Source organism: Vipera ursinii (genome assembly GCF_947247035.1).
Source record: "Vipera ursinii genome assembly, chromosome: 1".
Taxonomy (NCBI): domain Eukaryota; kingdom Metazoa; phylum Chordata; class Lepidosauria; order Squamata; family Viperidae; genus Vipera; species Vipera ursinii.
In genome coordinates, this window is record NC_139512.1 from 356211709 (window position 1) to 356228151 (window position 16443).

Genomic DNA, 16443 nt, shown 5'->3' on the forward strand with positions numbered 1-16443 from the left:
CTGGGCATGGGCGTTGACGTCCGCCCCTTTCTCAATGAGGGTCTGAGTGATGTCGTACTGACGTCTCTCGATGGCGATATTTAGAGCCGTCTGTCCTGGGTTGGAAAAGCAAAAACGAGAATCAAGATGTTTCTTTGCAAGTTTCAATATTGAAAAAGGAAAAAAAAACACCACAATAATTCAGATGAGGGTTTCTCCACTTTGGCCATTTTAAGAAGGGTGGACTTCAACTCCCAGAATTCCTCAGCCGGCATGCTTTAAGAGGAGTGGACTTCAACTCCCAGAATTCTCCAATCAGCATGTTTAAGATGAGTAGACTTCCACTCCCAGAATTCCCCAGGCAGCATGCTTTAAGAGGAGTGGACTTCAACTCCCAGAATTCCCCAGCCAGGATGCTTTAAGAGGGGCGGACTTCCACTCCCAGAATCCCCCAACTAGGTTGCTTTAAGAGGGGCGGACTTCCACTCCCAGAATCCCCCAGCCAGCATGCTTTAAGAGGGGTGGACTTCCACTCCCAGGATTCCTCAACCAGCATGCTTTAAGAGGGGTGGACTTCCACTCCCAGAATCCCCCAGCCGGTATGCTTTAAGACGGGTGGACTTAAATTTCCATCTTCAACTTAAAGCAAGTTAAGTTGCTGGGAGTTGGAGTCCATCCTTCTTAAATCATGTGGGCTGAGGAATTCTGGGAAGTCCACCCCTCTTAAAGTGGTCAAGCTCGAGAACCTGACTTAAGATAAACCTCCTTCGCTTGCGGGCTCACTGTGAGCAAGAGGCTTTGTCATTCATCTAATTGTGGTTTCTTCCATTTTAACCTTTCATCAAGCTCCTATTTCAAAAATTATCTTTCAGGAAGCGTCTTCACGCTTACAGTTCACTTCCTGGGGTAAACCTGGACACTTATTCCACGACCTCAAACAGCTATGACTCGCTAGGCGTGTCGCTAAACGTGGTTAAACGTTTACAAAAACATGCTCTACCTATTCAACTTCGTTGTTTGCCATTTTCGGGGCTGTCCAGAAGAGATGGGGGACACTGGGGCCCGCTTTTTGGACCCACATATTCTCGGATGTCAGATATACCCCCCACACACACACCTTTAGAAAAAGACGTGGCTAGGAACATCCATGCAGGACGGGGGTCAAAAAAGTCAAAATGGTGTCTGCGGTTATGCAAGGACAGACCACTAACCAAGGGAGGGGTCATCGCACAGTTGAGGCTGCCATTTTGACTTTTTTGACCCTTACCGTGGAGGCCTGTTGTAAGAACAGTCCCCTTTTAAAGGACATTAATAACAGGTCTTGAGTCTTAAGTAACTGTGATAACTTTTTCTCATTAGTCTATGATTTAATCTGCAGGTAGTGCTCGACTTATCACCATAATGGAGCCCAAACTTTTGGTTGCTAAACAAGACAGCTGCTAAGAGAAATTTTGTCCCATTTTGCAACCTTGCTTGCCACAGTGGTTAAGTGAATCACTGCAGTGGCTACGTTGTTAAGTGAATCTGGCTTCCCCATTGACTTTGCTTGTCAGGTGGTCACCAAAGAGAATCACGTGTCCCCAGGACAGTGCAATGGTCATAAGTACGAGTCAGTTTCCAACTGTCTGAATTTTGATCACGTGACCATGGGGACACTGCAACGGTCATAAGACCGAGTCAGTTTCCAACTGTCTGAAGTTTGATCACGTGACCATGGGGACAGTGCAACGGTCATAAGACCGAGTCAGTTTCCAACTGTCTGAATTTTGATCACGTGACCATGGGGACACTGCAATGGTCGTAAGACCGAGTCAGTTTCCAACTCTCTGAAGTTTGATCACGTGACCATGGGGACACTGCAACGGTCATAAGACCGAGTCAGTTTCCAACTCTCTGAAGTTTGATCACGTGACCATAGGGACACTGCAACGGTCGTAAGACCGAGTCAGTTTCCAACTGTCTGAATTTTGATCACGTGACCATGGGCACACTGCAACAGTCATAAGTACGAGTCAGTTTCCAACTGTCTGAAGTTTGATCATGTGACCATGGGGACAGTGCAACGGTTGTAAGACCGAGTCAGTTTCCAACTGTCTGAATTTTGATCACATGAACATGGGGTCATAAGCATGAAAAACGGCCCTAAGTCTCTTGTTTCAGGGACGTTGTACCTTTGAACGGTCACGGAATGAGCTGTTGTTAAGTCGAGGACTACCTGTATGGTGAAAAATACATTATTCAATTGATCTTCAGGGCGAATCTTCTGACTAGATTGAGGCTGTTGTGGGAATGCTGCTTACAATATCTATTTTCTCCGCTTCCCAGCCAAAATAAATCTTTCAGAGCCTTCCCTGGAGTGCACCAACGAAGCAGTTGCTGTGAAACTTTTTGCAATTTTTTTAAAACCCGGAAGAGGCGCCCATACCCTTATAGGCTTCCTCCGTGTAGGCTGCATTAATGAGTTTTTCTAGGATTTGGTTCTCTTCTGCAAACGACAGCAGCGTGTTCACAACTTCCTTGGTGTGCTGGTTGATGTTCAACAAAGCTTTCATTAAGCAGGTTTTCCCGGTGTCGGAGGAGGTCATCTTATTCATCAGATATTCTGGAAAAGAAGGATAAATTATCCACGAGGTCCTGCCATTTTAATTAAGGCCGATTGGGAACGCTACCACCATCCAACAGAAGGAAGTCACCGATTCCTTTGTGGGGAGGCAAACGAGAAGGCATAATTGCACCAAAAGCTTGTAATAATAATAATAATAATAATAATAATAATAATAATAATAATAATAATAATAATAATAATAATAATAATAATAATACTAATAATAATAATAATAATAATAATAATAATAATAATAATAATAATAATAATAATAAAAAAGCAATTGCAGGGATCCAGTCATGCGGTGATTGAGGATCCAAATGGTGCTTCATAGGGCGGGGTTCAAAAAGTTAATGTTTCTTATTATAAATGGACAAAGCTTGCCATTCCGGAAGTCCGGAACATCCTAGAGAAAGGCGGAACATTCTGGAGAAAAACAAGAACACGAGAGAAAGACAAAGAGAAAGAAAGAGAGAGAGAGAGAGAGAGAGAGAAAGAATAGAACATTCTGGAGAATAGCAGAACTTTCCAGAGGAAACCAGGCCATTCTGGACAAAAACAAAAGTTCCTAGAGAAAACCTGAATAATTCTGGAGAAAGTCAGAAGTTTCTAGGGAAAAACCAGAACATTCTGGAGAAGACCAGAACTTTCTAGAGAGAACCAGAACATTCTGGAGAATAGCAGAACATTACAGGGAGCTCCAGTATATTCCGAGGAATTCTAGAACATTCCTTTTTTCCTTCTAGAATATGTCAATTCACCACATCATAAGACCATTGGAAGCCATTTCTTACTTTCAAAGTTATTTTTAAAAACAACTAGATTCCCCTCCCAGAAGGAATATGTCCTGCCACTTCCCCAATCAGATAACACTTTCTTTACTTACTTACTTTTTATATCCTGCCTTTATTATATTTTACAAATGTCAAGGTGACAAACATATCCAACGCATCTTCCTCTTCCTGTTTTCCCCACAACAACAACCCTGTGAGGTGGATTGGGCTAAGGACTAGCTCAAAGTCACCCAGCCAGCTTTCCTGCCTAAGGCAGCACTCGAACTCACAGTCCCCTAGTGACTGACCCAGAGTCAGACAGGCAGCCAACTTTAGTACCTAAGGCAGCACTAGAACTCTCTGCCTCCCGGTGATTGGCCCCAAATCACCCAACTGGCTTTCATGCTGAAGGCAGGACTCGAACTCAGCATCTCCTGGTGATTGGCCCATAAGTACCCACCCAGCCTTCATACCTATGGCAGGACTAGAACTCCCCGACTCCTGATTTCTAGCCTGGTGCCTTAATCACTAGAACAATTAACCAGTGGAACAACTTGCCTCCAGAAGTTGTGAATGTTCCAGCAGTGGAACTTTTTAAGAAGAGACTGGACAGCCACTTGTCTGAAATGGTATAGGGTTTCCTGCCTGAGCAGGGGGTTGGACTAGATGACCTCCAAGGTCCCTTCCAACTATTCTATTCTATTCTATTCTATTCTATTCTATTCTATTCTATTCTATTCTATTCTATTCTATTCTATTCTATTCTGTCTTTCCTTTCCTTTCCATTCTATTCCTTTCCATTCCGTTCCGTTCCATTCTGTTCTTGTAGTGTATGCTCTTAAAGCATACACGGAATGCCAGCACAGCAGGGGGCTGGACAGCTCCAGGCTATAACCGTTTTTGGCAGGAAAGCCTGAATAGAGCGAGTCGAGTCGTTGACAGCCCCAGGGCATGGTCAGCTCTGGCGGGAAGCCAGGGTTTAAATCCATTGGCCACCTGCCCTGGCGGGAAGCCCAGGTTTGAATCTATTGGTCTGGGCATTGAGGGGGATGTTTGCCACGCATGGGTTGCCTGATGTGATCGTGTCAGATAATGGAACACAATTTACCTCCTCGGATTTCCAGGTGTTCCTGAGGACCTTGGGGATTAGGCACGCCACCTCGGCTCTTTTCCACCCGGCCAGTAATGGGTTGGCTGAGCGATTCGTGCAGACAACAAAGGATGCCCTCAAGTGCATAGTGCAGGGGAATTGGAAGCAAAGACTGGCCACCTTCCTCCTACACCAACATGCAACACCCTGCACCGCCACAGGCAAAAGCCCAGCGGAACTCAGATGGGGCAGACGCCTCATAACAACTCTGGACAGGCTTCACCCAGACAGGGTAGCAGCAGACGCCGGGACCCCTAACATCAAAACAATTTTCAACACAGGGGACCCCATCTGGGCTAGAAACTATAGCACAGGTCACCCATGGGTGCCAGGGGAGATACTAGAGCAAACAGGACCCCTTTCCTACAAAGTAAGGGTGGAGGGGGGACTCCTTTGGAAGAGGCACCTGGACCAGCTGAGGAAAAGGGCTCCTGAAAGGGTTGTTGAGGACACACTGGGGGCTGAGGAGGAAGAGCCAACACTAACACAAACACCCAGGAGGGTTACCAGAGGGACACAGTGGCAACCTCACCCCAGGCAGGAGACTGACAGGGAAAGCAGGCAGGCACCAGAACCCAGCAGAACACAAAACCCAGGCACCGCAACACACACACACACACCACAATCCACCACAACAATCACGGCAAGGAAGAGAGTCAAGAAACAGCACCACACCACCAGGAGAACCAGTCCCAAGAAGATCAAACAGGCCGCACAAGGCTCCAAGTTACCTCGCTGACTATGTGCGTTCTTAGGGGGGGTGGAGAAGCAACTAAGGAGTAACAAATGTAAACATTGTGTATAGTGTAAATAAGTGTATATAGTTATGGGAGACAGAATGACAGAGGGTAATTCCTCACTATGGGGGAAGGGGTGTAGTGTATGCTCTTAAAGCATACACGGAATGCCAGCACAGCAGGGGGCTGGACAGCTCCAGGCTATAACCGTTTTTGGCGGGAAAGCCTGAATAGAGCGAGTCGTTGACAGCCCCAGGGCATGGTCAGCTCTGGCGGGAAGCCAGGGTTTAAATCCATTGGCCACCTGCCCTGGCGGGAAGCCCAGGTTCGAATCTATTGGTCGCGATTCACCTGGGCAGGTATAAAGAGACGCCAGGTAACCCCTTTTGCCCCAGCTTCATTCCTGATCCAATAAAGAAGTCACTACCCAGCTCAAGTGTCCGTTTCTCTGTGTGACCACGCGACTTTGCAGTTCTGTTTCGTTCTTTTACGATTCTATCCTATTCTGTTTCTTTCCGTTCCGTCCCTTTCTGTTCCGTTCCATTCCATTCCATTACTCTATCCCAGGGGTGAGCGACCTTGTCTCTTTTATGACTCGTGGACTTCAACTCCCAGAATTCCTGAGCCAGCCCTGCTGAGGGGAAAGGGAGAGGTTTCCAAGCTGAGCCAGGCTGGCTCAGGAATTCTGGGAGTTGAAGTCCACGAGTCATAAAAGGGCCAAGGTTTATTTATTTATTTATTTATTTTAATTCCATTTATATCCCGCCCTTCTCCGAAGACTCAGGGCGGCTTACAAGCTTAGCAGTAGCCTTCATTCTATGTATATGCCTGCTTGTTAGGGCTTTCACACACACCCCAAGCGGCATTATTACAAAGTCAGCTTAATTGCCCCCAACAATCTGGGTTGCCTACCCCTGGCCTAGGCCTAGGCCGCTTTATGACTTGTGGACTTCAACTCCCAGAATTCCTGAGCCAGCCACGCTGAGGAGAAAGGGAGAGGTTTCCAAGCTGAGCCACGCTGGCTCAGGAATTCTGGGAGTTGAAGTCCATGAGTCATAAAAGAGCCGAGGTTGCCTACCCCTGTTCTATCCTATCCTATCCTATTCTCGATCAAACTTGCAAAAAATGGGATAGGCCTTCCATAGTTCTCTGGACATTTTTGACACCCTCCTAAGTATACCCCCAAGTGCCACCCTCTTGGCCCCTGAAAAGGGGGTGTCCCTTTCGTTCTTGGCACCCCTAAACCTATTCGACCCACCGAATTCACCTTTTCCACCCTGCAGTGGTACAGCAAAGGCCACCAACCTTGGACAGTCAGATTTTGGCATCTCTGGGACCGGTCCTTCATTTCTGCCAGAACGCTCTGCAGATCTTCCAGATTTCCTTCCGAAACTGCCCGGAAGAGATATTTTTTCAGTTTCTTGCGGCGACTGTTCGGCTGAGCGTTTTGGGTTGAATTGGTGCTGCGGCAAAAGGGGAAACATGTGGGTGCTTTTTTGGGTGCAGACTAAGGAAGGAACAAGCCGTTTCGGGAAGAGGGATAGTTTTTGGCACAAGGAGCTCGTGAGACTGGCCTACCTAGGCAGGCTGTTGTGCAACCAATAGTAATATGGCTTGGAAGGGCCTGTAAGAATGCTATGAGGTTTGTCTGTGAGTGTGTGGGGGGGTGTTTCATTAAGACACACACAAACACACAGACATACAAACATGACACACACAGAAATAAACAAATAATTGGAGCCAAGCTTTGTCAAAATGCTTTCCAATCAATTTTAGAAAACCTTGAGGTCAGCCCACGTCAGGAGGACAAGACATAATCAATACTTCTAATCTAGCCTAGCAATTAATCTATACCAGCGTTTCTCAACCATGGCAACTTGAGTGGACATATTGCCTGGGGAATTCTGGGGGCTGAAGTCCACCCATCTTAAAGCAGGCTGGATGGGGGATTCTGGGAGTGGTAGTCCACCCCTCTTAAAGCAGGCTGGATGGGGGATTCTGGGAGTGGTATTCCACCCCTCTTAAAGCAGGCTGGCTGGGGAATTCTGGGAGAGGAAGTCCACCCCTCTTAAAGCATGCTGGCTGGGGAATTCTGGGAGCTGAAGTCCACCCCTCTTAAAGCAGGCTGGCCGGGGAATTCTGGGAGTGGAAGTCCACCCAACTTCAAGCCGCCAAGGTTGAGAAACACAGATCTATAGCTCCCCCCCACCCCTCCTCACAGATACTTCCACTGCACCAACACAGACTTGCCTTACCAGGAACTCTCAGCATTTGGGGTATATTCTGTCATGTCATCCTGGATTGATTGGGGAGAATCCATATCCTCACAGTTGGCGGAGGCACTGCGTGAAGAAGAAGTGAAAAAGAAGTGAAAAAGAAATTTAAAGGTCAGGAGAACATCTAATTATCGGGGTACGTGTAGTCCTCGGCTTGCGACCACAACTGAGCCCCCAATTTTGTGTTGCTAAGTGAAACATTTGTTCAGTGAATTTTGCCCCAGCTTACAACCTTCCTTGCCACAGCCATTAAGCAAATCTTTGCGGTTCTTAAAAAGGGTCATGAACTGGATCAGGCTTCCCTCTTGGCTTTGCTTGTCGGAAGGTCGTAAAGGGGGATCAGATGACCCCAGGATGCTGCGACCGTCGTCAGTACGAGTCTGTTGCCATGCGTCTAAATTTTGATCATGTGACCATGGGGAGGCTACAAAGGTTGTAAGCATGAAAAAAGGTCATAGGTCGGTGCTGTTGTAATTTTGAACAGTCATTAAATGAACTGTTATAAGTCGAGGACTACCCGTATTTCTTGAATCGCTGGAAGAAGAAGACGCGAATCTGCCGGTAAAGTCCTTTTCTGAATTTCTCCTCTTTGGGACCGCCCAAATTAAGATCTACGTTTCCAACAATTTAAAATGCTTGAGGAAGAGGGCTTTGGCAACTGACGTCCTATTGATGACGGTTGCAGTGTCCCGGGGTCACCTAATCCCCTTTTGCAACCTACGACCTTTCTTTCCACCGTTGTTAAGTGAATCACTGCAGCTGTGAAGTTACTAACACGTTTGTTAAGTGAACCTGGTTTCCCCACTGACTTTGCTTGTCAGAAGGTCGTAAAATAGAAAATAGAACAGAACAAAATATAGAACAGAACAGAACAGAATAGAATAGAACAGAACAGAATTTAGAAGAGAATAGAAAATAGAATATAGAATAGAATAGAAAATTAGAATAGAATAGAATAGAATAGAATAGAATAGAATAGAATAGAATAGAATAGAATAGAATAGAATAGAATAGAATAGCATAGAATAGAATAATATTAGAATAGAATAGAATAGAATAGAATAGAATAGAATAGAATAGAATAGAATAGAATAGAATAGAATAGAATGGAATGGAATGGAATGGAATGGAATGGAATGGAATGGAATGGAATGGAATGGAATGGAATGGAATGGAATGGAATGGAGTGGAGTGGAGTGGAGTGGAGTGGAGTGGAATGGAATGGAATGGAATAGGACAGGACAGGACAGAACAGATAAGAGAAGAACAGAACAGAACAGAATAGAAAATAGAATAGAATAGATAATGAATAGAATAATAGAATAAAATAAGGAACAGAACAGAACAGAATAGAATAAGAATTAGGACTAGAATAGAATACAATATAGAACAATAGAATATAGAATATAGAAGAGGAGAGGAGAGGAGAGGAGAGGAGAGGAGAATATAGAATAAAATATAGAATAGAACAGAACAGAATAGAACAGAATAGAATAGAAGCTGAAAGTGACCTTGGAGGTCATCTAGTCCAACCCCCTGCCCAGGCAGGAAACCCTATACCATTTCAGACAAATGGCTGTCCAGTTTCTTCTTAAAAGGTTCCAGTGTTGGAGCATTCACCGCTTCTGGAGGCAAGTCGTTCCACTGGTTTATTGTTCTCACTGTCAGGAAATTTCAGGAAGTCTGTCAGGAAGTTGGACAACCTTCTCTGACCAGGATACCTTCCTTTGGATTCCTGCACAGAGCAGGGGGTTGGTCTAGATGTCCTCCAGGGACCCTTCCAATGCCAGAGTTTAATGATTCAAAATTCCTAAGAAAATCCTCCGAGATTTCAAAGCTTGAGGCAGGGGAAGAAACTTTTTGCTCACGTCTATGATAAGATGCATCCTGGACTTATTTGGGTCCCCATTGTGAGAGACAGATATTCAAGTAGTCCTCAACTTACAACCATTTGTTTAGTCACCATTCAAAGTTATCACGGCACTGAAAAAAGTGACTTGTGACCGTTTTTCACCTTTACGACCGTTGCAGCATCCCCACGGTCAGCAGATCAAAATTCAGACACTTTGCAACTGGCTCATACTTACGACCGGCGCAGTGTCCTGGGGTCGCGTGATTCCCCTTTTGCAACCTTCTGACAAGCAGAGTCAACCGGGAGGTCAGATTCACTTAACAACCCTGATGTGCAATGATTCACTTACCAACTGTGGCAAGAGAGGTGGAAAAATGGGGCAGAACTCTTGCTTAGCAATGAAAATGTGGGGCTACATCACGATTGTATGGCGAGGACTCCCCGCAGTTCATTCACGCAGAATTTTATAAATTTGTTTAAGAAAGAAAAAAAGAAAGAAAGATAAAAGAAAGAGAGAAAGAAAGGAAGGAAGGTTGGAAGGAAGGAAGGAAGAAAAAGAAAGGAAGGAAAGGAAAGGAAGGAAGGAAGGAAGGAAAGAAGGATGGATGGATGGATGGATGGATGGATGGATGGATGGATGGATGGATGGATGGATGGATTGTGGGATCCTTGGTGCTCTCTGAGCATGCTGGTTTCCTTGCAGACGTTTCATGAGCCAACTAGGCAACATCATCAGTGATAGAAGAGAGTGGAGTTTACAGAGAGGAAGGGAGGGAGGGAGGAAAGGAAGGAAGGAAGGAAGGAAGGAAGGAAGGAAGGAAGGAAGGAAGGAAGGAAGAAAGGAAGGAAGGAAGGAAGGAAGGAAGGAAGGAAGGAAGGAAGAAAGAAAGAAAGAAAGAAAGAAAGAAAGAAAGAAAGAAAGAAAGAAAGAAAGAAAGAAAGAGAAAGAAGACAGTGAGGGTATGTTGGGGGGTCAAAAATTTAAGGGGGATAAATGTAAATAAAAAGGGCTTTCATCCCATGGTTGTGGCTACATCATTCCTTTTTTTTTTGACCAGCCCCCCCCCCAGGCTCTTCCATTCCCCCCACCTTCCCCACCCCCAGATCAGAAGGACATCTGAACACACAAGGGAGATGTTCTGATTTCATGCTTCTGGTGAAGTGTTCATCCCATGTTGCCTCTGGGATTTGGGGAGGGGGAAGGGGAGGGGCTTATCGATCCAATAAAGAGATAAATCAAGCGGTACCCACCAGGGGCGGATGTTGGAGTCCATGGGCTTGGAGAAGATGGGGGGAGATGTCCGGCTTGGCGATACGTTGCTCTCAAAGGCTTCGATCTCCAGAAAAAAGTGAGAACTGTTGGGTATATTGGATAAAAAGGTGGATTAGTAAGATTTATGGAACAGGAAGAGATCTATATCTATCTATCTATCTATCTATCTATCTATCTATCTATCTATCTATCTATCTGTATACCATCCATCCATCTATCCAACTTTCCATATATCATCCATCCATCCATCCATCCATTCACATGTCTATCCATAGATCTATTCAACCACCCATCCATTTATTTATTTTTCCATCTATCCATCCATTTATCTTTCCTTCCATCCATCCATCCATCCATTTATTTTTCCATCTTTCCATCTATCCATCCATCCATCCATCCATCCATCCTTTCACATGTCTATCCACAGATCTATTCAACCATCCATCCATCCATTTATTTTTCCATCCAACCTTCTATCCATCATCCACCCATTTATCTTTCCATCCATCCATCCATCCATCCATCCATCCATCCATCCATCCTTTCACGTCTATCCACAGATCTATTCAACCATCCATCCATCCATTTATTTTTCCATCCAACCATCTATCCATCATCCACCCATTTATCTTTCCATCCATCCATCCATCCATCCATCCATCCATTCACATGTCTATCCATAGATCTATTCAATCAATCCATCCATTCATTTATTTTTCCATCTATCCATCTATCCATCCATCCACCCATTCACATGTCTATCCACAGATCTATTCAACCATCCATTTTTCCATCCAACCATCTATCCATTCATCCATCCACCCATTTATCTTTCCATCTATCCATCCATCCATCCATCCATCCATCCATCCATCCACATGTCTATCCATAGATCTATACAACCATCAATCCACCCATCCACCCATCCTCTATCTATCTATCTATCTGTCTGTCTGTCTGTCTGTCTGTCTGTCTATCTATCATCTATCTATCCATCCATCCATCCATCCATCCATCCATCCATCCATCCACTTATCTTTCCATCTATCTATCCATCTATCTGTCAATAGGTCCATCGATCCATCCATCCATCCATCCATCCATTTTTCCATCTATCTCTCCATAGATCTATCCATCTGTCCATCCATCCATCCATCCATTTATTTTTCCATCTTTCCATCTATCCATCCATCCATCCATCCTTTCACATGTCTATCCACAGATCTATTCAACCATCCATCCATCCATTTATTTTTCCATCCAACCATCTATCCATCCATCATCCACCCATTTATCTTTCCATCCATCCATCCATCCATCCATCCATCCATCCTTCCATTCACATGTCTATCCATAGATCTATTAAATCCATCCATCCATTCATTTATTTTTCCATCTATCCATCTATCCATCCATCCACCCATTTATTTCCATCCATCCATCCATCCATCCATCCATCCATTCACATGTCTATCCACAGATCTATTCAACCATCCATTTTTCCATCCAACCATCTATCCATTCATCCATCCACCCATTTATCTTTCCATCTATCCATCCATCCATCCATCCATCCACATGTCTATCCATAGATCTATTCAATCAATCCATCCATTCATTTATTTTTCCATCTATCCATCCATCCACCCATTTATTTCCATCCATCCATCCATCCATCCATTCACATGTCTATCCACAGATCTATTCAACCATCCATTTTTCCATCCAACCATCTATCCATTCATCCATCCACCCATTTATCTTTCCATCTATCCTTCCATCCATCCATCCATCCATCCACATGTCTATCCATAGATCTATTCAACCATCCATTTTTCCATCCAACCATCTATCCATTCATCCATCCACCCATTTATCTTTCCATCTATCCATCCATCCATCCATCCATCCATCCACCATCCATATTCAACCATTAATCCACCCATCCACCCATCATCTATCTATCTATCTATCTATCTATCTATCTATCTATCTATCTATCTATCTATCCATCCATCCATCCATCCATCCATCCATCCACTTATCTTTCCATCTATCTATCCATCTATCTGTCAATAGGTCCATCCATCCATCCATCCATCCATCCATTTTTCCATCTATCTCTCCATAGATCTATCCATCTGTCCATCCATCTTTCCATCCATCCATCCATCTGTCCATCCGTGCATCCTATAGATCCATCCATCCATATCTATTGAAGCTCCTTGAACAAGAAGTGTCTATCTGTCACTATAGCTTCCCGAAAGCACCAACGTGGAATGCCTTTAGCCTCTTTTATCCCCTCCACTGCCCAGGACTATCCCACATTTGGGTCAGGATGCTCTTTTCAAGGACTTTTAATGAAGCCCTCCAAATTTGCTGGGCTTTAATACCCATAACAGCATTCCGTGCGCCTTTGGCATCTAGTCATGCCGGCCACATGACCACGGAGACGTTCTCGGACAAGCGCTGGCTCTTCGGCTTTGAAAAGGAGATGAGCACCGGCCCCTAGAGTTGGAAACGACTAGCACGCATGTGCGGGGGAACCTTTACCTTTACCTAATACCCATTACATCTGTTTACCGGTGGAGAATGATGGGAAATGTAGTCTAAGGTGCCTCGGGGAAGGCAGGGTGGAAAGCGGTATAATCCTGATTAAAAAATATATCACTGCCTCTTGAAAGCGCAAAGGAGCTTGAATGGAGTGTGTGCCGAAGGGGCAAAAAAAGTCAAAATGGAGACCACAACTGCATGTCACACATTAAAAAGTAGAATGGTTGTGTGTTTGTGGCCATCGTCTCAACCTTTTTCACCCTTTCTTTACAGAGTTGGATTAAAACAGGGGTCTTCAAACCTGGCCCTTTTAAGAATGGTGAACTTCAACTCCCAGAATTCCTCTGGCTGGGGAATTCTGGGAGTTGAAGTCCACAAGTCTTAAAGTGGCCGGGTTTGAGGAGAGGAAAGCCCCAAAGAATCATGAGGAGAAAGGGAAAAAAAACATTAAGAACACAACAACTGAGTAAGAAAGAAGGGAAGTCCAGTCATTCTGCAGTGGGTCACACTTACCTGCCCAGGTGAGGTGTGGCGTTTGGGATCTGCCTGGGTTTGATACGCCAAGAGTGGGTGGAGGGAAAAAGAAGAGAAGCGGGATTGAGCCTAGTTGCAAAGGAAAAACACGTCTAAATATCCATCACTCATCAGCCAGAAGAAGCAACGAGGGGCTTCCACATGGCAGCAGCGGGCAGGGACTCCGGAAAAAGTCAAAACAGTCAAAATGGCCACCACAAAGGGAGGGGCCTTTCTTCCATCCCAATCGCCATCTTGGCTTTTCTGACCTTCCTTGCCATATTTCCGTTAAAAAATCAAACCCTCCCAGCCGAGCTCAGTTCCTGGTGGCCTCATGGACACATTGCCTTCCTCAATTGGCTTCTTCAAGGTTCTAGTCCAGTTTACAGACCCGGATGGAGCCTGATTGCAAAGGGAAAAAAAACAGCTAAATTTTGAACGTTTGTAAGCCAGAAGGCGCAACCAAAGGCCTTACACATGGCGATAGTAGGCAGGTGGTTTCCTGCTCGGCAGGGAGTCAAAAAGGTCAAAAAAGTCAAAATGGCAGCCACGAAGGCAGGGGAGCCTTTTAGTCCCAACCCCCACCCCCTTGACTTTTCTGACTTCCTTCCTATATTTCACTTAAAATGAAATCAAATTCTCCAAGCTGAGCACATTTTCTGGCGACGTCATGGACACACTGCATCCTTCAATTTGGTTTTTCAAGTTTCTAGTCCAGTTTACCGACCTTGACTAAGCAGGAAGTTGCAAATCACCCCCAGGTCCACCCAGACTTACTTTTGGATGGCTAGATGAGCAGCATATAAATTTAAGAAATAAATAAACAACCTCATTCCTACCAAAATTAATTATGCCCACGAAAGGGGTTAATAAGTTTGCAAACTTACAAAAAAAAGCAGAATTACCACTCGACTCTCTCTCTCTTTCACATACCCAAAGTGTTAAATTTAGCACAAGAATGGATGCAATACAGTATTAATCTGGATTAAACCCACTTTCCCCATACTTCCTATTGTCTGAACATGTAAACCTAAGCAACTACCTTTTTTTTTTTTGTCTACCAGGTCCTCCTTGCAAAAGAGTTGAAGAGACAGACCAGCCCAGTTATGACCTCCTCTATTATAGAACTCTTTGGGAGCAGCTGGCAATGCTGAGTGCACTTCCCCAACTCTGATTGGCTGTAATGAGCAAGCCACACCTCCTGGTGCCTGTCTGGCCAATGAGGAACGGCCTGTGGATGTCTTGAAGTCTTGCTAATGCCCTCTCGGTGCAAGAAAGTTACTTAAGAAAGTGGGAGGGGCCTCCAACCTTGGGTAACTTTAAGACCTGTGGACTTCAATTCCCAGAATTCCCTAGCCAGCCATGCTGGCTGTGGAATTCTGGGAGTTGAAGTCCACAAGTCCTAAAGTTGCCAAGGTTGAAGACCCCTGACTTATAGTGGGTTTTTTTGACCTGGTTAGGCAATTCTGTGCTGTCAGATCTACCAATGTTGGATTTAGTCTCTGTGTTACACGTGAGCACACTCACAGTGGCCTGGTTCTCAGGACATCCTGGTTTTGAATTAATCCCTGTTACGGCCCTGAATCATGCATTCTCCCGAAGAGGATGAGGTTCACACTTCCAACGAAGCCACAAAAACACAGATCAAGGTTAAAAGAAGCCGAGGTTAGCAGGTTGTGTGAATGCAGCCGTTTGCATGCTCCTTGAGCGAGTGGCACAAACGCAGACTTGTGTGCTTGTCCAAATGTCTGCGAGAGAGTCTGACTGATGTGGCAGAGAGGGAATTTTTTTTTTATGCTCTCTGACGCAAGGATCATGAACTAGGGATTCAGGCAATTGTGGCAATTACACAAACCAAGATCAATCCTGTTGGGTCACCTTGTGGCAATTGCTCTTTCTTCACCTAATCCTACCTCACCGGGTGGTTCTTGGAATAAAGAGGACAGGGAGGTATGGTGAGCATATTGATTTAAACTCCTGACTGCTAACGAATGTCATGTACGTATGTACGTGTACAGGTGATCTTCGACTTACAACAATTCATATAGCGACCGTTCAAAGTTACCACAGCACTGGAAAAAAGGGACTTAGGACTGTTTTTCAGACTTACAAACATTGCAGCATCCCCATGGCAACTGGCTCATATTTATGATGGTTGCCGTGTCCTGGGGTCATGTGATCGCCAAATCGGACCTTCCCAACTGTCTGGCAACAAGCAAAGTCAATGGGGGAAGCCAGATTCATTTAACGACCGCATGATTCATTTAACAACTGCAGTGATTCCCTTTACAACTGTGGCAAAAAAGATTGTAAAATGGAGCCAAACTCACTTAACAACCATCTTGCTTAGCAACAGAAAGTTTGGATTCCGGCTTCCGGTTTGCGTGTGTGGCGCTGGCAGACGTGTGGAAAGAAGCTTCTCCCCACCGTCCAGTCTTTCTTCCTCGGAGAACCCTGAAAACGGTTAAAAGTCGCCCTGGAGGGGTGACCACCATGAGGAGGCTCTCTCTGCAATCGCAGAAGGGCGGTAGCCCTCCATTTGATCCAGAGTTCCTCCTCTGGCCCTAAGCTGTTCCCTGCCGAAAGCCAAAATCACTATCAAGTACAACGAAGCAATCTGGAAGATTTGGGTGAGACCTTACCTTTCTTACTTCCCTAATTACATCCCTGTGGGACTTTCCTGGAAATCTTTTCCCCAATTCTTGAAAGATCCGCGAATGCTTACTTGAGGA

General features: G+C 45.0%; 1 protein-coding gene across 1 annotated transcript in view; it reads right to left on the reverse strand.

Annotated features, from left to right (window-relative positions):
* The window catches only part of TRPV3 (transient receptor potential cation channel subfamily V member 3), a gene marked incomplete at its 5' end in the record, with an annotated part of 53758 nt that overhangs the window by 28970 nt on the left and 8345 nt on the right, over positions 1 to 16443 (reverse strand). The window contains 6 exons of the mRNA XM_083379718.1: positions 1 to 95; positions 2405 to 2581; positions 6550 to 6707; positions 7500 to 7586; positions 10624 to 10728; positions 13712 to 13801. The exon at positions 1 to 95 is cut by the window's left edge and continues 46 nt beyond it. Coding sequence (XP_083235844.1) covers positions 1 to 95; positions 2405 to 2581; positions 6550 to 6707; positions 7500 to 7586; positions 10624 to 10728; positions 13712 to 13801 — 712 coding nt within the window. The remainder of the gene's footprint in view (positions 96 to 2404; positions 2582 to 6549; positions 6708 to 7499; positions 7587 to 10623; positions 10729 to 13711; positions 13802 to 16443) is intronic.